Raw genomic sequence first — 25,138 nt, 5'->3', positions numbered from 1 at the left:
TGCTGCCCCTTGCTGCCCCTCTCTTTGAAACGCTAAAATCAGAGCTTTCAGGAGCATGACGTCAATGGGCTCTAGCGCACCTCCATCCAACCTAGCGGGGCAGCTCTTCGCCGGCCACATCTCACTGCATTGGGCCGTCGCTGCCACCCCCGGGGCCCCGACATGGCCTGGACCGCCGCCGACTGACAAGGGCACATGGGAACATGCGAATCGATCGTCGATGAAGTGCTGTTTTGGTCCTGCTTGCCGCCGCCGCACAAACCCAGACACACTTCCAATGGCCCCCGGCCCGACCAGAGAAACGTGGTTTGATGCTGGTGGTGTTGTTCATGGTGAGCCTCAATGACTTCTTTTGACTTCTTTTGACTCCTAAGCCCTAATGGCTAGCGTTACCGTCCGTCCCTCCTTGACTTAATCTGCAAAATCAGAGACAAGAGGATCAGTTCCGCCGTCACGTAATCCGGGAGAACGTTAGTCCAGTCATTGTGCTGGCATGATTCGATTAAATCGGGCTCGACTGACGGGACAAGTGTCGACAGTAATTCGAGGCCATCATCGACCTCAAAATCAATTGCTGGACAGGATATCTATAACGTGAAAAAACCGAGCCAGATCGCCTAGAAACAGTCCCACTACGCTGCGTGAACCTGACATGTTGATATGTACGCATGCATGCGCCAATCACGTCTCGCGCGAGCTAATGACCAGCTTGCCCGCCGACGTTGCGCCTTCGTCCGTCTATGCTCTCGTTGGAGTTGGGCAGAGGAGTCTTCCCGTCGAGACACTTCGCCGGTTTGCCAGATTCTATTTGGCGAACCACGGGAACTTCTTCTTGTTGTACTCAGCACCACCGCCCGCTGTGCTTTCCAGCTGTACACTCCGTTGATATATCTCCTGGAAAGACATGTTAGTCATGCTGTGACGTTGACAGGGGTTAAGACCGCACTTACTTCTTCATCCGTTGGCATCCTGCAATCCAAAATCAGCTCCCTGGCTGCCTCGTGCTTCGAGAGGTTCGGATACGCAGTTCCCTGACTCTTCATGAGCGGCAGCAGTACTTCACCAAGTACCTCGAATTTCTTCCAGTTGACTCTGTCGCCTTCAGGCCCCACAAATGTTTTGCTTCCCTCCTCGGCCGAGACCAGGTCTCTCCGGTGTAGCGGAATGTAGGGTATCCGTGGCAACGGGGAATTCTCCCATGCCAGTCGGTACGCAAAGTGACTCTTTTGTGTACCCATGAGAATGCCCAATTTCGCAAACGACTTTTGTGCTTCAGGCGGCACTAGTGCCCACGTCTGCGCCAACCGATGGACCGCCGTGCCGTTGATCCCTGCGAGCACCGCCGCCAAACCGTTGTAGTTGTTGAGCCGCCGCAGCTTTTGTGCAATGTTCATGAACTTTTCTAGCATCTGAGACCGATGCTTTGCCTTGTCTCGTAACAATATGAGATTGGCAACCCACTTCGCCACGTGGTTGAAGTGGTTGATCATCCGATTGACGTTCTTGAGACTCTTGCATTTGGATCGTTGCTCCAATGAGAGACTCACATGCCGCACAAAGTCTCTGATGCGGATGGAAGAAAACATGACCCAGTCGATGCGCGTCATCTCATCGGCGATGTCGTCGTCCGTGATGTCCATGAAAATATGGTAACGGAACTTGTTCATCGGTAGCACATCCGTGGGCTCCATGTTCGCCGCCTCTCTTTCGTATTCGTCGTAAGAGTGAAAGGAGACGTGCGTGCCCACACTGCTCGTCCTGTCCACTTGGGAAAAGTCGGAGCTGCCAGAAGGTCTCTCGTCTGGAGTCCTGTCGTCGTCAATGGTCAAAGTGATCATACCATTGGATATGTCTGATGTAGAGCGCGTCTTTTCTCTCGACAAAAGTTTGCTGCCTTCTTCGTCTGCGACTTCGTCCGACTTTGCCCATCCGGTGTTGTCATCCTCCACCACACTGAATTCGAGATGTCGCCGAATTTGCTGCGCAGCGATGGAGAAGATTGGCTCGGTGGAGAGATGTTTGATAAACTCTTCTAGATTTCGCCTCGTTCCTGATCGCGCAAAATCGCCAGGGTACAGCGAGACCCATTTTGCGACGACCTCAATGATTCTGAGCTGTGTTGCGGTCTTGGAAAGATAATGTGCTGCTTTGTCGTCTCTAACGCGGTCAAGTCGCGTAAGTATAGCCGAGAAGAGCTCGCCTGGTGCTGCAAACTTCCGGTAGAGACACAAGAAAACATCGGAGAAGTTGTTGTCCGCTTTGGTCATCCGGGGAGCAATGAGCCGGTCGACGAGTTCGTCAAAGGCCACACCTGCTGACTTGGTCGGCTTCTCGAGGAAGCTATCATCGCTCCGCTGAAGAATGGGGACCTCCTCCGAGTATCTGAACGATTCGGCATCTGACTCCTCCATGTCTAGGAACGAATCCGTTGGCCCGCGGTCGAGACGTATCCCAGGTGTCCGAAGCTGACTCGAGACAGTTTGTTGAGACTCCTCCTCAATGGTTTCGGATGGGCCGAACGAGCCCGAACTTGAAGGCGCGCCACCAAAGTCGGCTATTCGAGGACTTCGTGGAGGATGTGGGCCACGTAAGTGATCGGGGATGGGAGGGGGAACACCTCGAAGAAGCGACAAATCAGAGCTCGCTCGGCTATGTTTACTCTGCTGACTTAGCGGGCGTCCGTTGGAGCTGTCGTGGGCCTCGAGGTTGGCCGCCGAGGCTGCACGACGGCGGGGCATGCCCGACTCCGATTGTGATTCTGGCATTTCATCAGCATTGATATTGACTACTTGTGCATTCGATCATGGGCTCCAATTACCCTTGCGGTAAGCGATCGAGGCTTTCAAGGTTGTGTTCAAACACGCTCTGGCGCGTTCCGGACTACTTGTAGACAGATTGAACATCCCAACGCACGACTTGAAATACTCGTGGCTGGCGACTCGCTGCGAATCAACTTGCCGTTCGCTCTCTGGATGATCGCATTTGTTGGCGACCAGGACAGCCGGCAGACCCGACTTTGTTAAAGCAGCTAGCGCGTGTCAGCAAGACGCGCCGCGTCCAGACGAATCAAACGGCGGGAATTAGGCTCACCAATCGTTTGGGGCAATTCCTTCATGCTCTCTTTATTCATGACGTCGTAAATAATGAGGGCGCCATCGACCCGCGGGACGATGTGGCCGTTGATCTGTTTCGGCCATTGGATGGGCTGCAGCGGGTTCAGCTCAAAGTATTCGAGGTCAAGCTCGATCAGCGTCACGCCGTATGTGACGTTGTCGACGACCATGCGGACGCTGGATGCATTGGTAATGGGCGGTCGCGATAGGCCCAGCACGCGCTGGACGAAGGACGACTTGCCAACGCCCGAGGCGCCAATGACTGCGATATTGAGGCTCTCCATGATGGCGGAGGTTGGTGGTTGCTATGATCGTCAGCCCCTTTTTTCCACTCCCGTCTCATCAGCTACCCCGCAGTCTGTTTCTAGTGGGGCATTATTACCCAGTACAAGGAATGTCCTATTATCAACGACTCTCTTCTTGGGGGCGGCCAGCGCTCGTTGGGCGTGTCGTCATCGCGGAACTCGAAAGCGTCGAAATCGAATTCTTCCTCCTCCTCGTCTTCGTCCTCCTGGCTGTCGTCCGCGTTTTCCTTTTCGTTTTGGTTTTCTTCTCCTTCGTCTTCGTCTTCGGCGTCGGCGTCGTCAAATGAAGTCGCAGCCCAACGAGGGTCAAGTGCAAGCGCCCCTTCAATGTTGTTATCGTCAAATCGCAAAAAGAATGGGTCGTCGACTATGGAGATGAAGGAGTCGCGGTAATTGGCAGGTTGTTCGGAGCCAGTGGCAGAGGGCCGTATTGGCTCGATCGATGACTCTCGGTGGACAGCGTAATGGGGTGTATGTCTCTTCGGAGCGGCCGGGGCGGATCGATGAGCGGCGTCGCGATCGGTTCTTCGGGAGGAGGAGGAGAAGGAGGAGACAGCGGCGGCGGCAGTTGAGTGGTCGGCGTGATAGTATTTCGAAGGTATGCGGGAGCCTTCTGAACTCCTGTGAGCCTTTCGAGCTCCGTTAGGGTCGGACGCCATGGCCACGACCAGGGGAGGGCAGAGGCTATTCGGGGGAGGCAAACAACATACAATGTGCAAAGAAGAAGAGATTGAAAAGATCACGACCGAACAAGAACAGAGCGGACTGGCAGGGCCTTGGGTGAAAACCAAACTTTTGGGACAGTGGATGCACTGACTAAGAGCCGGGATTTCAGAGCCTCAAGGAAGGCATGGCAAACCCACCGGGGACCGTTCTTCTTAGTGTGGTCTGCCTCGTGTGTACCTTGCTTCTCGTCGGGGGCCCTTGGAAATGGTTGCTGGGCCGGTGAGAAACCTTGACCAAAGATTGGGCAAGCAAGGTGTGCGTATGGTCAGGTAGGTAAGGTACAGTGTAAGGTACGTACGAACGGGACTGCGGCTCGTCAGATCAGGTACACAAGCGTATCCGTTAGAGGTACTGGGTGCGTCTGAATAGCGCGAACGCAGTACGGATACTTCGTACGGATAGGATGGGACAGGAACAGGAACAGGAACAGGAGGAGCAGGATAGAGCTTCGTGGTGCGGCAGACCAGGGGTTCGAAAAAGGGGCCTGGTTTATTTTTTTTTCTCGCTAGGAGCTCCACCGGTGCGCAGATGTCGGGCTTGTGAGAAGTGACGGGCGTGGATTGAGAGGAGCAGCGTAAGCGTCCAGGTTCGTCGACGATGCTAGACACACAGCAAATGAGGTCAGTCGCGGATCCAGGCCAAGGGCTCCGGCCCCTTCCAAGCTCCAGCAGGGAAATTCAGGAAGGGGGGCCAATTGACGCGGCGCATACGGTGCAGGGCCGAGCTTGCTGCGATTGCGATTGAGATTGGGATTTAGGATTCTGCCAACTTGGCTGGGCGATGATGGGGGGGAGCGTTTGTCCCCTCTAGCGTTGACTAGGGGGTTCAAGATCGAACCAAACCAAAAGGACACCAACGACAATGGCACCTCTGGTTTGTAGCACAGCATGTGCTGTTCCTGTTGCTTCTGGAAGGGGGCCGGGGGCCCGGGGATTGGTAGGTTTGCTTCCTTACGTACCTTTTGGTCGTTGGAGTTGGAGTTGTGGATGGTTGAATCCTAGGCTGCGCTGGTTTGGGACCGGACTTGACCAAGTAAGATGAGGAAATGGATAGGGGTGGTGGTGGTGGTGGAGGAGGAGGAGGAAGAAGAAGCGTCAAGGTCCCGTCAGGAGACGAATTGAGAGACTAACGGGAGAGCGGGAAGGGGCCGCGACGATCAGGACCGCTGACCGAGAGACGAGCCGTTGAGGGGTAAGACCGTAAGGTACGGATACTTTGTAGGTAATACGGAGCAAGAAACCCGAGGTTCTAGTGATTACGGCGTAAGGTGTCCGTAAGGTAGTTGGTATATGTTGCTGCCGACCCTACCGGACCTCAGAAAACGAAAGGCGCGGGTACGCTCGCTGGTTTATCAGCGAGTTGGAGTAGTCAAAATAGGTGTACAGAGATGAATAAGCGTATCCGTCTCTCTGGTGGGAAATGCAGCTGTTGCGAATGGCTAGGTACTCTATCACCTGCAACGGGGGGTTCGGGACAGAAACGGCTGCATGAGACAGGACTGAACGTGGAAGTGGACGGGAGCAACCAGGCAAGCGGAGAAAGGGACAAGGGATGTTCCACTGCGCCCTGTGCAGCTGGGCTGGGCTCTTTCCGTTCTACTGTGTGTACTTACTAGCAGGTACCTAAGTACTTCCATTTCTGGATGAGGAGGAAGGAACGCTGTGAAATCAAGAAGGAAGCTCGGGCCCCCGGCACCACGCGAAGTGGATCCAAGGTCCATTTTGTCCGGGGCCTATCTATCCAATGACAAGACTTGTAAGCGTTGGTAGCACTGGACCCCTTCGACGTCCACGGAACGTTTGAACTTTCCTTCTGCCGAATGATTGGTCACCGTTGCTGAATTCATCCTTCCTCTCCATTCAAGATATCTCGAGACCCTCAGTGGCTCCAAATTCAAGGTGGAAACTTGAAAGTGCAGGGAGACAGCTGCTACCTTTCTCGGTGGATATGGTTTGAGTCCGTAGGTACCCAACGGATACTCATACGGCCCTTGCTGCTCCGGTGGACCTCCCTCCTCCAGAAGCTAGGTAGACACTTACTGGACCGACCTAACTTAAGTACCTTGGACGGCTTCGATGCACCAAAGGTACCTAAGGTGTTGTGCATCCGTAGCTGCCGCTGCTTCTTAACGCCAACCTGCCTTACCAGTACCTTCACTGCCTTCCGTTCCTTGTATTGAGCAGCCCGAACTACATACCCAGTAGCCCACCAAAAATCAAGTCAAATCAAACCTCGTGAACCATGTCGTCCGGGGTTCACTCCGGCTCGCTGCTCCGGCTCCAGCTTCCTCATTGCGACCAACATCACCAACTGGCGGTCTGCAAACTCTACCAGCTCAGGACTTGAACCCCAGATGAACATCCCTATGTACACCAAGACCTACTATTATGCTTCTTCCCACTGCTCTCACGAGGTACGCTGCACTTGTCCGGACAATCTACCTTTTTCAGCAGCAAACTCACTTACGCCGAAACCCAATACCAGCTCACCGATGACGTACGGATATCCAGTTCGCGACGAGCTCGCCATGGGTCAATCCTGCAGGCTGCAGGGCCAAACTCATGCCCAACAAGCTTCTGTCAAGAACAATGCTACTGGCGCGCGTACAGACACCATTCATGTCTCAAGATGAAGCAGTTCAACTTGTGCCATGATCTTCCGGCGCCCAAATCATCGCAATTTCGCATCAGCACGTGGTCCGCAGGCCAATAAAGCTTCCTAGCTTAGCTCCACGAGCTTCTGCAGGGTTGCTTTCACCATCAAGCCATGCTTCCGAAACGCACCATCGTTGACTCCTTCTCATACTAGCAGTCACCGTTCACCATGTTTGGAGCGAACCAAAAAAAGACTCCAGATTTCGTCTCGAAATAAGCGGCATTCCAAGGTGTTTTCTCCAGGAATACGATCCCGGCAATGGCTCTGAGCCGTTCCAGTAGCTCGGGACCCGGTAGATTGCCGGTCAGCTTCGGTCGGCATTGGCACGCAGATCTGGCCTCGACATTCCACCAGGCCGGGTTGCGATGCAAGCTGCTCCATCTACGGATATTCCATCAGGTATCTTGCCCACTTCACGGCGGAGACAGATAATCTTGTGTATTTCTGTATGGTTGCGGCATCTTCGTTCAATGCGCCCGACCTCCCTGGACATCTGACGACGCACCGGCCTCAACTCGGACTATTGGAGCCTAGTTCGAATAAACTTCTGTCAAGAATTGAGCACGGTTCATTGAGAAATTGCCTGGTCATCCCTCGTCCCAAGCCATTTTCTACCAGAGGATCGCAATAATGAAGAAATGGTACCGGCATCTTCAGCTTCAACGAACCCCCCTTTGCAAACACCAAATCGTGCTACTTGATCCTTCTCCGTTTCACGATGGAAACAACTTATCGTTCGACTTTCTGACACGAAGGATTAGCAACCGGCGCTGACACGGATCGCAGTGGAAATAACGTCGTCGACTAAATTGTGGCCGCGTTCTTGGCATCTCTCCACTGGAGGACCCTTGTCTTCGGCCACGTTCCTGCGCTTTGGCTACGGATATAGTTACGATTGCCTCCATCAAAGTGTATATCACAAGCTCCCACATGAAGTCCTGGTCTCATCCAACATCAGCTGATGGCAATATCGCGGCTAACACTCATTGTTCTCGCGATCTCGTCCGCACCTCGAATCCAAGTCAGTGCAACACAATAGCACTGGCTCTAGCCGACCTTTTTTTCTTTTCTTTCTTGCTTTTTCAGGTCTGCAGCGGGAGAACCGCATGGTCGATAAGCGGGCCGATTGTGGCATTGGCCTTCTCAATAGACTGAAAAATGCCAGCCACGGCTTGACGACGGCGTCGTCTGGCGAACAGTACCCGCCTCACTTAGTTATACGGGCTGCTGCTATACCCAAACCATCGTGACCTGGAATGCCATGCTCTCGCTCAACATTCTTTGTGAGGACCGGCAATATTCGAAGAGGTTCAGGTACATATCAAGCTGAGGGACTCGACATTCCGCTCTTGGCGATTAGGCCACGTCTAGGTCGCAAACCACACATTAGGCCTGGCTCGGCTCCGAGAGAGAACACAAGGGAACTGGGCGTGTTGGCAAAGTCCAAATGGTCAGCTTCGGATCACCAATCTTTATTTCATACACTTGCAGCTGTGGCGTCGCAGAATGACTTTTGTGCCTCCAACAACTACGTACGGATACAGGGAATGGAGAGCTGCTTGTGGGGTTCGTACGCGGCAGTTCAGGGTGCCGCCAGCAACACACTCGATGGATGCGTGGCTGCATCGCCAAGCTGCATGATATGGCTTCGTAAAACCCAGCGTAGGGTTACATGGAAGGCGATACGAGGGCAAGACATGCAGACGTGCAGCAAGCTGCACAAGTGGACATCCCCATTCCTACGGCACCTTTCTCTCGCGATACCTCGCCTAGTCTTGTATGGCGTGTTTTGCATAGAGACCTTGCCGCGCTGGGAGCCGCGCCTCTTTGCGATATACGGATTGCGGTGAGAACGGTGAAGTCAGCGGACTGAGTGAGAAAAGCAAAAAAACTATCTTGGCGTGCCGTTCAGTTTGTTCGGATGGCAAGCAGAATTTCTCACCAAGGCAAACAGGCAGTGTTACCATCAACCGAGACAATTGCTGTTGGTCAGACTCAAAGTCGAGAGTCTAGAGTCTAGGGGTGAGATGCTGCGGTTCTATCCACTGGGTGCGCCTACTTGTACTGAGGAGATCGCGCCATGGCCGAATCCAGCGTGTGTTGCAGGAGCGTTAAGAGATAAGAAGACGCTTGGCGGACCATTTGCTGATCATACCCAATAGGGTTGATTCTGCCATTAGTTGGGTCTAACAACCTCCCTGGGGGATCGAGTCTTCCGGTTTCGTCTGCATCTGCAGCGTTTATTCATCAACCGTGTGGACATCACTCACTGCCGAGAGCCGCCGATCTTCCTTCTTCTTTGTCTCTGATAATTTCTTTTCTCTTACTTTTTCTCCGTCGACTTACTTGCTTACTGGCGGTGATATGGTGATGGTCCAAGACATAGGCGAGCCCAAGAGCCAACCTCACCATGCTCGATGGCTGGGATATCTTGAGGCTTCAGATGGCGCGGTCGAACTTCTTGTCTGTCGATCTCTCCGTACCCAGCGTGACAGCCCTCGTCTGGGGTTGGAAAGCTGGGGGAGACTGGGGGGGAGACGGTGAGCCGAAGGAACGTGGCATCACCTCCACACCCTCCCGTAGTCGACACCAGCAACCTCAACCCACTGCTCAGAAGACAGAAACGACACCGTCCTACTCGGTTGTGCGGCGCACGTGGAGCCACCGTGCATATCGAGCTTGTCAATGAACTAGTCACATCCCCCTTTACCCTTTCCCCTGCCGCAGCAGACTTGCTTCTAGCCTCCAGTCTTGACACTTGCAAGAAGCGCACCACAGGCTGCCCTACAGTGACTAACGCCCGCTTATACCCTTCGACACACATCAGAAGCATGTTCAGATCACAACGTACAAGGCAGGTTGGCCATTATCCTACCCTCCGACTCTGTTCCCATACAGAGGTCGGATGGTGGATTGCTGTCGAGGTTTCAGAACAGACAGCGCCACCGATGTCCGAAGAAGTGGTCGAGGTCTTTGGGCAGTGAGGGAAAAGGAGGATGAAGCCGGCTCCGTGTGGTGTCGGTGAAGCGTGCGAACGCCCGGAGACAGTCCCAAAGCGGCATCCGATCACTGGTCCAGTGTAACTCGGATGACCAACAAGGCGTCTAACATGTCGAGCCATACCACGTTTGTCCGGCCGGTTCATCCAAGAGGTAGGCTCAAGCACCACGGCCATGCTACCTTAATTTTTATTCTTCCCCCTTCAGTCCCCTGTCACCTTATTTTTGTGGTATATTTTCTTTGCAGGTCACGATCTTGGTCGAATAAGGAATGGTTCGGGTTAGCTGGTGGTGGTGGTCTCCCGGCACCCCAGTTCATGCGTGCCCTTACTCGCCCATAGGCTAGGGCCGATATTCTAGTGAAATCACATCGGACTAGTACGGAGAAGTCGGCTATTCGTACAGCAGGAGGTCGTCACGCTGAACACGTTGATACAACACCTCAGACGCAGGGTTGGTTGGTGCCGCCGAGAGAAGGAAAGGGACAGGGAAGAGGGAGTACAGAGTACAGGAAAGAAAGAAAAGGTCTAGGAGACTGGCGGTGGTATGCAGGTTTGATAGCTTGTCTGCCCCATGCGCTGCGTGCCGACAAGCGCAAAGAAAAGGTGGGCAACCCTCAGAGAAGGAAGTGTCCAGGGCCCTCGAGTCCCCATCCTCGCCGCTTAAGGTAAGGTACAAGTCTCCGTCAGGTAAGGTTACTGAGGATAGTAAGGCGAGGTGGGCTCGTTCAAGGTCCAATTCCCCGTCTTACAGCTCAGTGAGGCAAGGCGAGGGATCTTTTGAAGCCTAGTACCTGAAGCCAAATAAGCGGCGCGATGCGTGATGCGTGATGGAGGCGGTTGTATTTCCCAACCCCCACCTGCTTTAACTGCAATCCCGAAAGGCTCCAGAATGGAAAGTGCAAAGTAAAGCTTTCTTCCAAGCATGAAGCCGTTCGAAAATGCTTTTCCATGCTGACGGTATGGACTAAGAAGTATGGGATCCCCTGAGATTCCGAGTACTTGTCTGCCTTTGGTCTAAATGGATGCAAATGGTCTCCAATCCAACCCCCATGCATTCATTCCCATCCACACCAGGCCACGACCATGACCAGAATTACTCAGTCCTTCAAGCCATTAAATACCATCAGAGGTGTCTAAAAATGCAACCTATGGAACGCTCGTGTCTTTCAAGACATCCGTGAACCCCCCTTGTGGTTTTTAATTCTTCACCTTCCCACACCCCCTTCGCAAGCCGGTCTCTTCTCGCTACCTACCACTTCTCCCTCTCAGTCACTTTTTCTTGACTCTTCAGCCCTCTCTTGTCTCTCATCTCTTTCCTCGGTCTTTCGCTAGATCGCCCTCACATTTCTCACACACAAACACCACGCACACCAAACACCACGCAAAGTCGAGTGTGTTGTCTCTCCAAATCCTTCCTGCGCCAGCCCACCACCCACAAAAACCCACACCCTCCGTCGTCCGTTCAGCCAGACCGGGCTCCCGTCCCATTCTCTGTCTCGCCGTCACCACGCGCGCATACGGAGAGGTATAAGAAAAAAGACACAGAGAGGAAATAGCACGCTTGGTGGCAGGTCTGAAGTTTGTCCCCGTGAGGTACATATTGTCTGGGACCCTGCGGGACTAGCGACGCACACCACCACCGACATCTTCTCTTCCATCTTTTCCGCCTTACTTTTCTTACTGTCTCTTGTCTCTTCTGTCACTGTTACTTGTCTCTGTTTAATCGACCTTTGCGTACCTCAACATCACACACATACGCACACACATACACAGACATCTCGCCCGACCTCATTCACCACCTTCCAACCGCCGCACTCAGGCACGCACAACACGCACGCACCAGCAGCCCCCAAAAACGCAGGTCCAGCAGCGCCTTGGACGTCCCCAACAGCCGACAGGACGACAGGACCCTTGACACCGCGACAGGAAGAAGAGCTCTGTGACCCACTTCACCTGCCTTGGTCCATACGGACGGTGGTGCATCTCGCTCGCTTGAACCTTGGTTGAGCCCGCGTGCTACTTGCTGGCTTGCTTGTCCGGTTCCTACGTCCCGGTCGTATGACATATACATAACCCCAGAACACCCCGAGACCGCTGTTTAACCCAAGGGTCACTCAGCTTTCCAACTGTAGACCCTTCTTCATCTTTTCTCTCTCTCACTCACAGGGGCGCATTCAACCGGCGTTCACGTCAAAGGAAAGCAAGCCTCTTTTTGTGGCAGCGGATGTTACCTACATGACTACTACCCCTGCCAGGAAACAAACAACCTTAACTACCCGACCCGACTTGCTCTGACGATCAACCCACCCCCGCGTTCTCTCAGTTCACTCAATTACCCACTGGAGCATCTCCATTCATACAAAAAAAAAAGCGCCCTCTGTCCGGAAACGCTCTTTGCGACTACGTCTTGTTTTTCAAATAAACTCGGCACTGAGCGCACAACTCGCCATTCACATTCATTCCGGAATTTCAAAGATTTGAATCTCTGATTGGAACCTTGATCCCGAGTATCGGTGGAGTAGCTTCCATTTCAGCGATCAACATGTTATACAACATGAGCTACCCTCGTGATCAGCCGACGGCGGCGGCAGCTCAGCCCATCAAGCCAATCGCCCCTCCTCGGCCGAGACAGCGGTGCTCGCAGCCGATGCCTTTCGACCCCGAGGAACTGTCTCAAAAACTCGTCAAGGTCCTTGCCGATCAGAAGCTTCACGCCGAGAAGAGAAGGAGAGCCAGGGCGGAGGCCACCGCGCCGTCCAAACCGGCAGCGCCAGCTCCAGCCCTCAACGGGCTACAAGATGGCCACCCACAGCATGCAAGCCTGGCTAGGGAGTATCTCGATCAAGGGTCACTCAAGCCCGGCCAGTCCACCACCACCAGACCTGCGCAGCCTACCGTAAAGCCAACCAAGGAGAGAGTAGACTCTGGCAGCTCCGCAAGGTCAAAGTCCAAGACGTCCGACGCAGACACCCGCAGCTCCAAGTCTGGCGGAAAGGACTCGTCCTCAAAACGAAAAGGCTCTGACGGTGACAAGCACCCCTTCATCCCACAGTTCGCCGCGGCGCAGTTCTCGCGCACAACGACGACCGAGACGTCAGACAGCAAGGGTCTCGTTCGCAAGCTGTCGAGGACGGCCCTCAGGATTGCGCAAGGCCACCGCGAGAGGCACCAGGACCGCGCTCCCATCACCCACGAACAGATTCCGGAAATGGCTGAGCTGGGTAGCCCCCGCGCGCATCGCGACCGAAACCACCACAGACACACCATTGAAGGACCGCTGGGTGTTGGCCGGGCCGGTGAGGTGGACCACGCCAGATCTGCCAGGCGGGCTACAACCGGCGATATTCTCCTACCCTTTGAGTCTGGTGCCTCTTCGCCGTATCATCTCGATGATCCCGAGGCTGGGGATCACAACCCCTATGAGCACCGCGTGGACTGGACGCAAAGCGACGAAGCGCAGCCGCAGCCAAAGACCAAGCCGTCACTGCGCAAGGCGGATTCCATATGGGCTCTGAAGCATAAGCTCGGAGCCCTCACCAGACACGGGCGGGAAGAAAACCACTCCCGGGACAGCAGCCCGCCGTCCGACACTGCCCTGAGGTCGCCCAAGAGCGGATTCTTTGCGCGATTCAAAGTCAACCACTGAGCTCTGAAAAAAAAAAAAAACTTTGTGTCAAGGGAGTAAATAGGACCCTTACCTGATGATCGATACCACCTATGCATACACGGCGCGGTTCTGCAGCACACACTCACGGTCGAACGTGTGTATACGTACGCCTTATCCAACACAGGGCCCGCCGCATAATACACGCAGGCTCGCCCGCCCTAATCATACCATAACCCAATCCAAGATCCACAAAACGCCCTCTCACCCGCGGTCCTCCGTCATGAGGCGCCTAATCAGTTCGGCATCCTTCTCGGCCGCCTGTTTCCTAATCACCTCTTCCGCCTCGGCCGCCGCGCTCGCCTGCGACATGAGGTGGTTAATGAGCTCGACGTACTCCCTCACGCCCTCGCCGTCCTCGCCGTCGGCGGCCCTGGCCCTCCGCAGCGCCTCTTTCCCCTTGCGGATCCCGACGTCGTGCGTCCACTGCTCCTTTTTCGGGTTCGCGGCGGCCAAAGCCCGCGCCTTCATCATGTCGTTGAGGCTGCTCCCCGTGGACTGCAGCTCCGGCGGCGGCTCCGTGGCGGCGAAGATCTCGAGGAGTCGCGCCTGCAGCGTCGGGTACCGTCGGAAGAGGTACCGGAGCTGGTCCGAGTCGTCGAGGACGCTGAAGGGGTTCCTTGGGTCGCTCGCGGCGGCGGCACCGCCGCTCGGCGCGGGGGGCTCGATCGCGGCTGAGGCTGGTTTCGGCGCCGGTTCGGGGTCGGGGGGGTGGTTCTCGCGGTGCGTTTTGTTACACGGGACGGAGCAGCTGGGAGGGAGAAAAGAGGAAGCCCACAAGTCAGTAAAGATAATGTATATAATGAGGAAACAAACCACGTATAATGAAGAATGAGTAACTTCTGTAAGAAAACGACACGAAACAGACTCGAGCATAATTGTGAAAAGTACCTACAATGGTAATGCGCAGCGCGTGCACTTGTATTTTCCCTCTTTTTCGTGACACACACCACACATCTTTGTCTTTGGCGCGGACGGGGGAGGCTGCGTCGTCGTCTCTGGCGTCTCGTCTGCTGCTGCCCCTGCCGCGGGTTGTGTCTGCGTCTGTGTCGTTTGCGCCGCCGCGGGAGCTGCTGAACCGTCGCCGGCACCGGCACCGGCACCTAGCTCACCCTCGCCTTCCCCTGCCGTCAGTGACGCATTCGCCATCGCCGCCGTCGTAGCCCTCGTCTTTGCCTCGCCATCGTCTTCGTCGTCTTGTTGCGAGGGGCTCGTTGCGCGGGACCGTTTCGTGGCGGGTGGTTGGGATTCGGGTTCGGTTGCTAGGTCGTCTTGCGCGGCGCGTTTGGGGGACGTTGGGGGTGCGGTGGCATTGGTGGAGGCGGTGTCGTCTGGGATTGACATCTTGGGAGGAAGGAGTAGGGAAGCTGGCGGTTTGGTCGGTGACTTGTTTGGTTCTGGAGAGGGCGAAGGGGAAGGGGGGTGGGAAGGGGTTGTCGCTGGTGGAAACGAGTGTCGTGGAAGAGTGCCCGTTTGCTAGCTGGGGAAGTTGCTCTCCGTTGTCGGGTATGTTGCGTCGATGCTCTGACGCTCTCCGAAAGGGAAAAAAAAAAGTAAATACGGATAAAGTGCTGACCAGAGACAAGGGTAAGGTCAAGCCTTTGCGGTTCAGGGTATGGATAGGCAGGTAGGCAAGGTAAGGTGGTCAAGGATCGAGATAACGTCGTTTCGTTGGTCGTTTTCAGTAACGATAACCCCGCGTCCCTTTTTTTTTTTTTTTCCTTTCTGTTTTCTTTTCTTTTTTTTTTCTGCCAGTTGGGTTGCGAGAGACTTCTCTGCTTTGGGCTCCTTTTCGAAACTTTTTTCTGCCGTCTGTCTTGTTTGACGATTTCCCGGCGGGGCGTTTCCTCCATAATACCTAGGTAGACTACTACGTAAGGTATAGGAAAGAGGGCGGTGAAAGAGGCCCCTTGACCGCCAAAATACCTTACCTTAGCTGTCCCCGAGCTCCCCACAAAAAGAATTCACTTCATGGAAATCGGGAATTCCACGGACCAACCCGAGGGGTTCCATGAGTTGCAATTTTCTGCGTCATTCTTACCCAGCTGTCCGAACACCCCCCGGCACACTGACCTGACTGTGTGGTCCATCTTAAGGTGCCATCCGCTGAACCCCCGTGCCCCCGAAAGGACCCAAAACTGACCAATTCACGCAGAGAGCCTCGATGATTGGTAATGCAACGCCTCGGAATTGAGAGGCAACTGCAAAAAAAGTGGAAAGCTCTTTCCAATTTTGTCAACCTTTTTCCTCGCGCTGTAATTTGCCCTGCTGCAAAAAATAAAGGTTCCGTCACCGGATGTAATGCCGAGGTGTGAGGTTTGGTAAATTTGTACGTCTGAATAATCAACATTCTCGACATTACACCTTCCCCTACCTACATACACCTTCATTCGACGACTTCTCTTCCCTTCACGCTTGGACAACCAACTACCTCCCCCCCCCCCGACATTGTAAATTCAGTCAACAACGACAACAGCGACGAATAAACAGATCGGAGAGAACCCGACGACCATTAAACACATTTCCTTTTCGCCACGATGTCATCGTACAGAGCAACGAGGACAGCCCTCCGCGCCGTCGCGCGCACATCGAGGCCCGCCACCTCCAGACCCTCACAGTCGCGATCCTTTGCCAGCGTACACACCGGCTTCCTCCAAAACAACCAAACATCACAACGCCGCCCGACGACGACAACAACAAGTCGACACCAACAATCATCGCTGCAGCGCCAATCACCCTTCGCCGCCCGCACCGGCGCCGTCCGCACAATCTTCATCCAGACCGAAAACACACCCAACCCAGACGCCGTAAAGTTCCTCCCGAACCACCGCATCCTCCCCGACACCCTCTCCACCCCCTTCATCGAGTACCTCAACCCGCGCTCCACCATCGCGCCGCCCTACCCCTCGCCCCTAGCCGCCCAGCTCATGAACATTGACGGCGTCACCTCGGTCTTCTACGGTGCCGACTTCATCACCGTCAACAAATCCCCCGACGCGAACTGGGCACACATCCGCCCCGAGATCTTCGCCCTCATCACAGAGGCGATAACTTCAGGCCAGACCATCGTCACCGTCTCGGCGGACAAGGAGGGCGGTGTCGGTGCGGCCGCCGACGGCGCCCCCGAGGAGCCCGATAGTTTGGCGTACGACGAGAACGACAGCGAGGTCGTCGGCATGATCAAGGAGCTGCTCGAGACTAGGATACGGCCCGCTATCCAGGAGGATGGTGGCGATATCGAGTTCCGCGGGTTCACGGACGAGGGTACCGTGCTGCTGAAGCTTCGCGGCGCGTGCCGGACGTGCGATTCTAGCACCGTGACGTTGAAGAATGGTATTGAGAGCATGTTGATGCACTATGTAAGTTGACTCAACATCTGCGGCTCTTGCAGAGTTTCCTAGAGACTTCCTGCAAAGTGCCACCCAAACGACCTTTAAACAATCGTGCTGACATTGGCATTTCTAGATCGAGGAGGTCAAGTCCGTCGAGCAGATCCTCGACCAGGAGGAGGAGATTGCCATTCAAGAATTTGCAAAGTTTGAGGAGAAGCTCAAGTCCCAAAAGGGGCCCGAGGCCACCGCGGCATAAACAGTAGCTCGCTCGAATGCGATATGAGGAAGACTGTCTAGAAGTGTTTCCCAAACACTTTCCAGAATGACGAAACAACAAAATATTGAGGAGGCGCACGATACCTGTAGAACTGCTGTATAATTAAAGAGAAACGTTTCATCCGGCTTCAACCCGGTGACGTAGACAATAACCACTGCCAAAACCGTACACTGCTATTCTTTCATCGCAGCCTCGTCCACCGCTGCGTAGGGTGCGCCAGCCTCGCATAGTCAAGGTGTGCACTGGTAATGAATGACCTGGTCCGAGACCTACCTCGCAAACCGCTTTCGCTAAGCCTCGTGTTCGGTCGGATGTGATGCCTCACTGACCCGGACTGGGCTGCGTCGCCTCGAACGTAAAGAAGAAAGGGAAAAGAAAAAAGTCAAGTTCCGAGCCGAGGCCGGTCCAGGTCCAGATGGATGACGATCCGGGCCAGCCTATGAGGGCCCGTTGCGCACAACCCTACCACCGGCGGCGTCAAGTCAGATTGCAGAATTCAGACCAATGCCGTCGACAATGCGAGTAAAGATCATCCATGGCCTGCTAAAGCCTGACCAGCCGCGGTCGAGACCAATATCCATCGTAACGAAATGCGCAGGCCCAGCAGGGTTGGCGGAGGGTTTTACCTATTGCCCTCGTCCTGATTGGACTCTGGCCCAACCAAGGGTTGCTGCAGCGGATCAGGGCGGGGAGCCGGGGGTGATTGTTCCCGTGCAGGAACCCCTCATCGAATCATCGAAACCCCTCAACTCTCTTGCGTCTTGACGTCCCCACGGGCCTGCAATCCAGAGAATGGTTTTCACGTTCAAGCCCTTTCAAGTTCCATACCTCATCAGAACGGCCATCTCCGGCTTGTTTCCCACCCCTCTTTCTCTCCTCAAACAGGCCTCAGGAGGTCAACGGCCCACCGGCTTCCTGGCTCGTCTTTTCTGCTCGGTCAAGTTTAGGTTCCTTGACTTCCGCTGATCTCGTGCCGCATCTCCTCATCATCATGCCAGTCTGCCGGGTGCATGCCTGTCCCGTCTCTGCCTCCGCACCGAATACCACCAGTGCCCCCTAGAAAGCGATTGGCAAGCCCCTGTTGACGTTGCTCCAATATCGCAGTACAGAACTAGTTGCGAACAGCAAGCCATGGTATTGATGCCGACTTACACTGTAATCTGAGGCAGACCAGATGCAAGAGCGGAACAGTTGCGGTCACGCCAGGTGGGCCAGGAGAGGGCCGATCTTGGAGACCCTGAGTATCCGTCTTTAGTTGCAGTAGCGCCGCTTGGTGGGCAGCAACTTGGAAGAAACCCAACATTCCAAGGTCAAACTTCCAGATGATTCCCTTCAAGATCCGCGTACGGACAACTGCTCCCAGGTTGGTGAATGTTTGACGTCCGCTCAGACGTTTTTCTGGCCACTTTTGACTTCTGGCTTCTTGGGGAGCCGTTGCAGCAGCCGCCCACGGTTGAGTTTAATGACAAGATGAGAATCCGGGGTAAAAGCCCCCTGGCTGATTTTGACTTTCGCCCTCCATCGGCTTGGGGGTGTCGTCGATCTCTATTCACGGTGCGGTACGTTGCGTTTCGTTGCCGTCTTTGATGGTCGCATTTGTAGACCACCAGATCACCCTATCAACTGCAGAAAATACCTGGGTATATCTCGTCATCTTCGTATACATGATATAGGTTGGGTTGCTAGGTCTCAAGCTCGGCGCATCTTCCAAAACTGAAGCGTGACGCTCACTCTCACTCTTACCAGAGTGTGGTTGATAGACATGCTGCAATTCGGGAGTAGAAAGGTATTCAAACGGCCAAAGGAAACTCTTCAACGCCGGATGCGTTCATACTCTCCTCATAGCTGGTCGATGGAATTAAAATGCGCGATTCTGCGCATCTAGTAGTGCATCGGCCTAGGGGCGGAAACTCATCCGTGGTCGCATTTATCTCAAAGACGCACCAGACATTGTCTCCGCCCACCGGTTGCCGGCAGTGCGTTCCTTCATCGTCGTCAATACTGCTTACCTGGATTTACATCTGATTCGATATCGAAAGCTCCTAACCGTGCCATACGCCTAGAGTCTGGATGATGCCACTGTGAGGTCAGTGAGACAATCCAATCGAAGAAGCCTTTGAAGATGAAGGAGGTTAGCTTGAGGATGGGCGCGCGTGACATGATGCAGCAGCCCGTTTACTCCACAGATCCTTACCCCTCTCGGTCTCGGAGAAGTGCCCTGAACCCAGACCTCCATCGCCAAACCTTCTGCCTGCATCTGCACATGCACCTCTGCCTCTAGTGGTTGCTCCCTTTGGCATCAGAGATGGTAGGTAGTGATAGTCTCCTCTAGGCCATTGACCGGCGATACCCAGTGCAAAAACTGGTCTGTCATTTCGTGGGTCGTGATCCTCTCTCCCTCTGCCGGTAGTAGTGGCCGTGGCTCCAAATTTCTTGCATCATGGCACTTGGGACCATGCCTCCTCTTCAGCCGATACTTGTGGAACAGGGTCTCAGCAACTTCGAGGCGTCTCATACTGACATTCAGTGGCGTGGACTGAAGGACGTTTCCTTGTGCCTTGTCACCTTGTTTGTAGCGTAACGTGAACCCACGGACATTTGTACAACATGGATCTAGTGCGGGGTGGTGAGGGATGAGGACCGATGGCAAGCTGCAGAATTCCAGCCACCCTTGCAACTTTCAACGGCAAACCTCCAAACTTTCCAGGGAAACCGCCATGCGAACATCGACCGTGGCTCCCGCTGCCGTACAAAGTGTTCCCGGACATGATGGCGCGTGCTCTATATTGCGTTCAAGAAACAGACGTGTTTGGATCACGACTGTGTCTCACGTACGTCCGCGACCTCGGCCAAGCAGTAGAAGGGTGAGACCCTGCAACGGCGAGACCACCAGATGTTCTTGGGCACTTGGGACGATGTATGCAGTCAACCGGTTGGCTGGCTCGACTTGCTGGTGGTTCAAATATGCTCCTCCTGATTGCAGCGCTATGCCACCGCTGACCGAAGTTGGACTTGGCCATTTGTTGATCAAGGGGCGAAAAGCCGCTAAAGGTTGGAGGATCGGCGATGGGCGAATGGGCTCAGCCTGTTACAGCCGCATAGAGGTCAGATGGCCATTTCATGCCCGGAGGCTGAGGGAAAGCATGCAAGAAGAAAGCTGCAGTATTAACGGCATCGTCGGGGACCACTCTGACCGCAGGTAGTATCCATGTCGGCGATCCGGAAAAGTTCGTTCCTCGCTCACGCTGGTTTTCCTAGGTGTTTCGATAGTGTAGTTTCGCTGGGTGATAGTCGCATCTTTAGAAGTTGTTCTTAGCCCTCAGATCCCCCGGACCACGGAAGAATGGTGGGCCGAAGGGAACATCGGATATCCAAACACGATTGTAGCGCCGGAATATTCAGAAATTTAAACTCCAATTCAATGTATGTAGAAAGTACGCCACGCTGGCGAATATTTGAGGTGTATGCGTGTGCCACCGTCGACTGGGGTACATGGGCGTACTATGCAGACGTATCACACAACGCCTTCTCTGCAGGCATTGCATATCATGAGCGGGGTGGTGGTGCTTGAGGTGATTTGCGGTTGTAGGACTCGGAAGAATCTTATGCGCAAGTGCCATCATCTTCTGCAGACGCGGGTGGAGGATTGACCATAGGAGATGGCAGTGCAACCCGCTTTATTCGGGAAGCTTCTGAGTCGTTGAGGCTGGTCTTGATTGAGAACGGAGTAGCGAGGCATCAATATGGATACGGTATCGTTGTATGCCGGTGCTGCGTCTGCCGCGACTTGTCGCCCGAGTCTGCTGTATATCGAGGTCTCGGCCGGAGCACGACGAAGTAGTGGGAAATTGATGAGTATGTAATTGTGCAGACCGAGGTAGCATCGATGTACGAACAGAGGTCCAGTCATGAACTAGCGAGAAAGGTAGCAGCAAATGAAAGAGGAAGCGCTGAGGTGGAAACAAGACGTCCCCATCGAGGTGCCACCATGGATTCGGATGGACGGGGAGGAGCCAAGACGTCGCGAGAGGCTCTCATGTACTTGGCAGGTAGTGTGCATGCTGTTAGTAGGTAGGTACGAACGCCTGTCACCGGGCACCTTTGATGGCTTGTTTCCAATTTCGATTCCATCTGTCTGTCATAATGGAAATCAGAGTCCAGTCCGGTAGGCTCTGTTTCCCCGCTTCCTTCCCTCTTGGCCCCGAAACCCACGATCTGTACGCAGTAGAGGCAGCTCCTGCTCTAGTTGCTGTTGGGTGAACAAAGAAGCAACGACCTGGAGGACATGGTCTGAGATGGTTGGTCACTTGCAGACGGGCGGCCCCACTAGCCACAACCCCTGAGCCCTGACAGGCCCGGCCTGGCCTTGCTAGTTCGCCCATCCCTGTGTTTCCTGAATTCTGATTGGCAGTGGCACTGAGCAAAAGGTGGAGATATACCTGGAGAACAGTGTGGGGAATCGGGAAGATGCTAGGCAGTACGTACCTGTACGTGACCAAGGACGGTTAGCTCGGGATCCACCGCTTGAGACGGGCACTTTGGTCACACTGTGCCGCCAGAGAGACAGGCATGGCAGGCACCTCCGTCCAGCCTTCATGTCTCCTGCCCTGCATGCTCGACGACATTGCGTTTTGGGGATTTACAGATTGAGATATCTTCCTCCCACCATGTCGCCTGTTACCTTACCTTGCTACGGGGAAAGCAAAAATTCAACCTGGCAAACCACCCGCACATATGAGGTATAGTGGCAGGCGGACTTTCCAACAGCTGCACTTCTTCTTTCTTTCGGGCTACTATAGCATTGCCAGAGCTGCCATCCCTTATACATCTTTTCCACTTTCGGCCTGCTACTCGCGGAACCCCATTTTCTTGCACCAAGTACCTGCATACCCGTTCTCTGTACGGAAATACCAATGGAGAAGTACAACACCACACCCATACCTTGGCAACCGGATTTCTCTAGCAGCAATTCTTGGATAACTTCCTCCCATCTTTCCATTTTTTCTGCCCTCGTCGTCTGGGCTATTCTGGCTCCCGCTTGCTGCCACCCTTCCATTTATCCACCTAGGCAGGTACCTTGGCCTGCAAAGGGTGTCGAGGCTGTTCTCCTGGGCCCTACCACACCGTCGTCTCGCTTTCCGCTGCACACCCTCTTGAATTGCACTTGGGCCACTCAAAGCTCTTTGATGGGAAGGGGGGAGCCCTCTAGCTGCCACAGAAAGGAAAGAAAAAGGCAAAGAGTGTGTCTCCTTGTTCTAGCTGCCGTTCCATGATTCTAACACATCTCGCAGGTGATTGGGTACCTTCTTTCCCCTTTACCTGCTTCACTTCAACAAGCAGTGCAATGTGTACATCACTGCTTTCTTGGGGCAACCTCAATGCAAAGAGGTCTTGTCAGACCAACAGGACCTTGTCCCCTCTGCGATATTCCGCAGACTTCAGCAAGTGCTGTTCACAGTCAACGCGTTGATTCTCTCATTATTGTTACTTCTCTCTTTCTCTAATGCCGGTCGGGATGCTCTTCATTCTGAGTCCCAGCTTTTGCTACATCCCACTTTACATGCGCAGCGACCAAGTGGTCGATTGTGTGAATCGGAAAATGGGTGCACTTTTCTATCACTTCGCCATGAAGGATGCCATCAAATATCATCGATATTTGATGCGTTCTGTGCGTTGAAATGTTCAAGGCAGCCTTTGTATAACAATGTCTTCTTCAACATTGTTGTGCTTCATCAAGTCAACGACTTGCAAGGCAACTTGGATGCAGCCTTCCGGCTACCACCTTGCTGCTACGCTGGAGGTCCAAGGTACCATTGCTATCCGGGCATTCCTTGGGATGCTCCTCCGCCTTACAAGAAGTTTGAGAGAGGGGCACGGAGTAGAAGTGAGGGAAAACAAGTCCGAATACAGAGACAGATACCTACCCTACCTAACTCTTTACTCTCACCAGAAGGCAGTTGGCAGGGTATGGTTTTCCCCTCACCTCGTCCGAGGCCCCCTTTTTCCTTTTTCTTAGGTTGTCTTGATTTTTCTCCCCATCTCAGCATCACCGTTGTGCTTCCATCGTCCCGAAGCGTTCCCACTCTCCCGTACGATGATCAACTGGGACCTGCCCACTTGTCCCCTCCACCGATATTAGTCGACTCGATCCACAACCAGCCCGCACACTCCCGTCCCTGACAATCCGTTGACCTCGACAGGTACAGGGCCTCCAGCGCATACCTTGCCTCCAGGTTCCGTGCTACCTGCCCGTGCTCTTTCGGGTCTAGGAGCACTGAGGTGGGCTGCGACAGGCATCTGCCCCCCCAAGACCAAAACCAACCAGGGCTTAGCCTGTTCTTCCGTGCGTACCCTTGGCCTGGGGTTAGTGCTGTTCATACAGTGCATGCCGCTCGTGTGGCTTGCAGCGCACACAGACAGGCACACACCAACTCAACCCAAACTCAACTGGACCAAGAGAAGACGGGAGCCCGAGACTGAGACTTGGGTGGACTGGACTTGGGTGGCCTGGCCTGGCCTGGGGAAGCTGGAGTGGGAGCTGAAGCAGCTGCTGAAGCTGGATATCGACTGCATTGCATGTCTTCTCGAGCGTGCTCTCTGTGTCTCTTTGTCTCTGCACGTCTGCGCACACTGCATCTGCATTATTACGGAGCACTCCCGTTGCTACCACACTTTACTTTACCTCACCTCGAGGTAACTTACCTCCATATTCCAATGCATGACCTGCTTGGCCTTGCTGGAACTGACCCAAACCAGGCCTCTTTTCCCACTCTACGCCCTATCCCATCATTGCCTCAGGTACCCTGCTCTCACTTGTGTGGTAGGTACCTTATTGGAACACCTCTTCAGATCGGGCACCCTCTCGTCTCTTCTTAACTCCCATCGACACGACGACCTCTTGACCTCGCATCGTCTTATTAGCGAGCTACGGATACCTTGTCCAGCTCCGCCTACCATACATCCATCCATAGGTACGCACATATACACACTTCTCACTCACTCACTCACTCACCCACTCACACACCACCCATACCTACCTTACCTACACCCATCCATCTATACCCCATACTCCCACACACACACACACACCACACTCATTCAGTTCGCCCTTCTCCTCTCCTCAACCCAACTCAACTCCCCTCACTGTGCCCGCGGTTTGTGTGTCGTCAGGTGGCAAGCTACCTCCCCCTCAGTCATCCTGTCTCTCACACTCTCGCCTGGTGGCCCTATTCCCTGACCTCACCTCACCTTACCTTACGGACACCCTGAACCGGACCCCTTCTCTCTCATAGGTACGCACCAGCCACTTGGACAAGCTTCTGGTCTCGTGTCGCAGTCGCAACGTCTTTCTCCTCCCCCGCTTCCGTCAACGTACTACAACTGTGACCTCTTTCCATCCTCTTCAAACCTCTCCAACACTCTTCTCGTCTGTTCTCCTTCTTCCCCCTCTCCGTGCTTCTCCTCATCTGTCCTTCAAACCCGTCGCACCCCCAAAGGATCGAGGGCGCCGCCCAAGACATTCTTCTTTCTCATCCCCCCTTCCAGCATCCACATCTACATCCACAGCTTCCACCCGCATTCCACTTTGCGATCGCTGTTCATCCACTACGCGACGACAATGGGCTGCGCGTAACCTGCCTGCTCTCACTCTTGTCGCATTACCATTCCGTTCCTCCTCCACCACTAACGAACGGCATCGCACCTCGATTCTAGACGGTACGGATACGCATACAATACAACACGCGCGCAGCACACGCATAGCTTCTCCATTCGACGACAGCCCCAGCTTTGCGGCGTGACCCCTCGCCGTACACCACGTTGATTATTTTCCTTTGGGCAACTTTGGGTCTGGGTTAGACGAACTGGTTTAGACGACTTTTCGCGCTTTTTTCGGCTCCCGTTCTACGCGCGCCATAATCATCTTGCTTCATCGCCATTTCTCGCTCTCTCGACGCTCTCACTCACCCACTCTCTCCCACTCACTCACTCTCTCAACCCCCTTCGACCAACGACTCCAGCCTGGTCACTGTGCGGACTACCTTCTCTCTTTCCCTGCAACTGCACA

The 25,138-nt window shown here is 54.3% G+C and overlaps 4 protein-coding genes across 4 annotated transcripts; 2 read left to right on the top strand and 2 right to left on the bottom strand.

Moving 5' to 3' along the window:
* Positions 1-464: 464 nt before the first annotated feature.
* HER10_EVM0000057 (RasGEF domain-containing protein) lies at positions 465-5,503 on the bottom strand. Its single transcript, XM_035482820.1, has 4 exons — positions 3,091-5,503; positions 2,819-3,028; positions 951-2,758; positions 465-894 (listed from the first exon to the last, which is right to left on the bottom strand). Exons 1-4 carry the CDS (start codon positions 3,395-3,397, stop codon positions 805-807), a joined length of 2,415 nt encoding a protein of 804 aa, XP_035328712.1. The 5' UTR covers positions 3,398-5,503; the 3' UTR covers positions 465-804.
* A 6,851-nt stretch (positions 5,504-12,354) lies between these two features.
* On the top strand, positions 12,355-13,446 carry HER10_EVM0006512 (uncharacterized protein; the record flags this gene model as incomplete). Its single annotated transcript, XM_035476095.1, has 1 exon — positions 12,355-13,446. The coding sequence occupies one exon, from the start codon at positions 12,355-12,357 to the stop codon at positions 13,444-13,446; it is 1,092 nt and encodes a 363-aa protein (XP_035329487.1).
* A 222-nt stretch (positions 13,447-13,668) lies between these two features.
* Positions 13,669-15,522, bottom strand: HER10_EVM0001954 (HIT zinc finger; the record flags this gene model as incomplete). The annotated part of the gene is made up of 2 exons (XM_035471686.1): positions 14,360-15,522; positions 13,669-14,215 (listed from the first exon to the last, which is right to left on the bottom strand). Exons 1-2 carry the CDS (start codon positions 14,806-14,808, stop codon positions 13,669-13,671), a joined length of 996 nt encoding a protein of 331 aa, XP_035328928.1. The 5' UTR covers positions 14,809-15,522.
* A 199-nt stretch (positions 15,523-15,721) lies between these two features.
* HER10_EVM0011410 (uncharacterized protein) lies at positions 15,722-17,233 on the top strand. The gene is made up of 2 exons (XM_035480843.1): positions 15,722-16,823; positions 16,930-17,233. Exons 1-2 carry the CDS (start codon positions 16,002-16,004, stop codon positions 17,050-17,052), a joined length of 945 nt encoding a protein of 314 aa, XP_035330091.1. The 5' UTR covers positions 15,722-16,001; the 3' UTR covers positions 17,053-17,233.
* Positions 17,234-25,138: the final 7,905 nt, after the last annotated feature.

Source organism: Colletotrichum scovillei, assembly GCF_011075155.1.
Source record: "Colletotrichum scovillei strain TJNH1 chromosome Unknown Contig00009, whole genome shotgun sequence".
In the NCBI taxonomy this organism is placed as follows: domain Eukaryota; kingdom Fungi; phylum Ascomycota; class Sordariomycetes; order Glomerellales; family Glomerellaceae; genus Colletotrichum; species Colletotrichum scovillei.
Note: the sequence above shows the minus strand (reverse complement) of the source record. Positions and strands in the feature narration are given on the sequence as shown.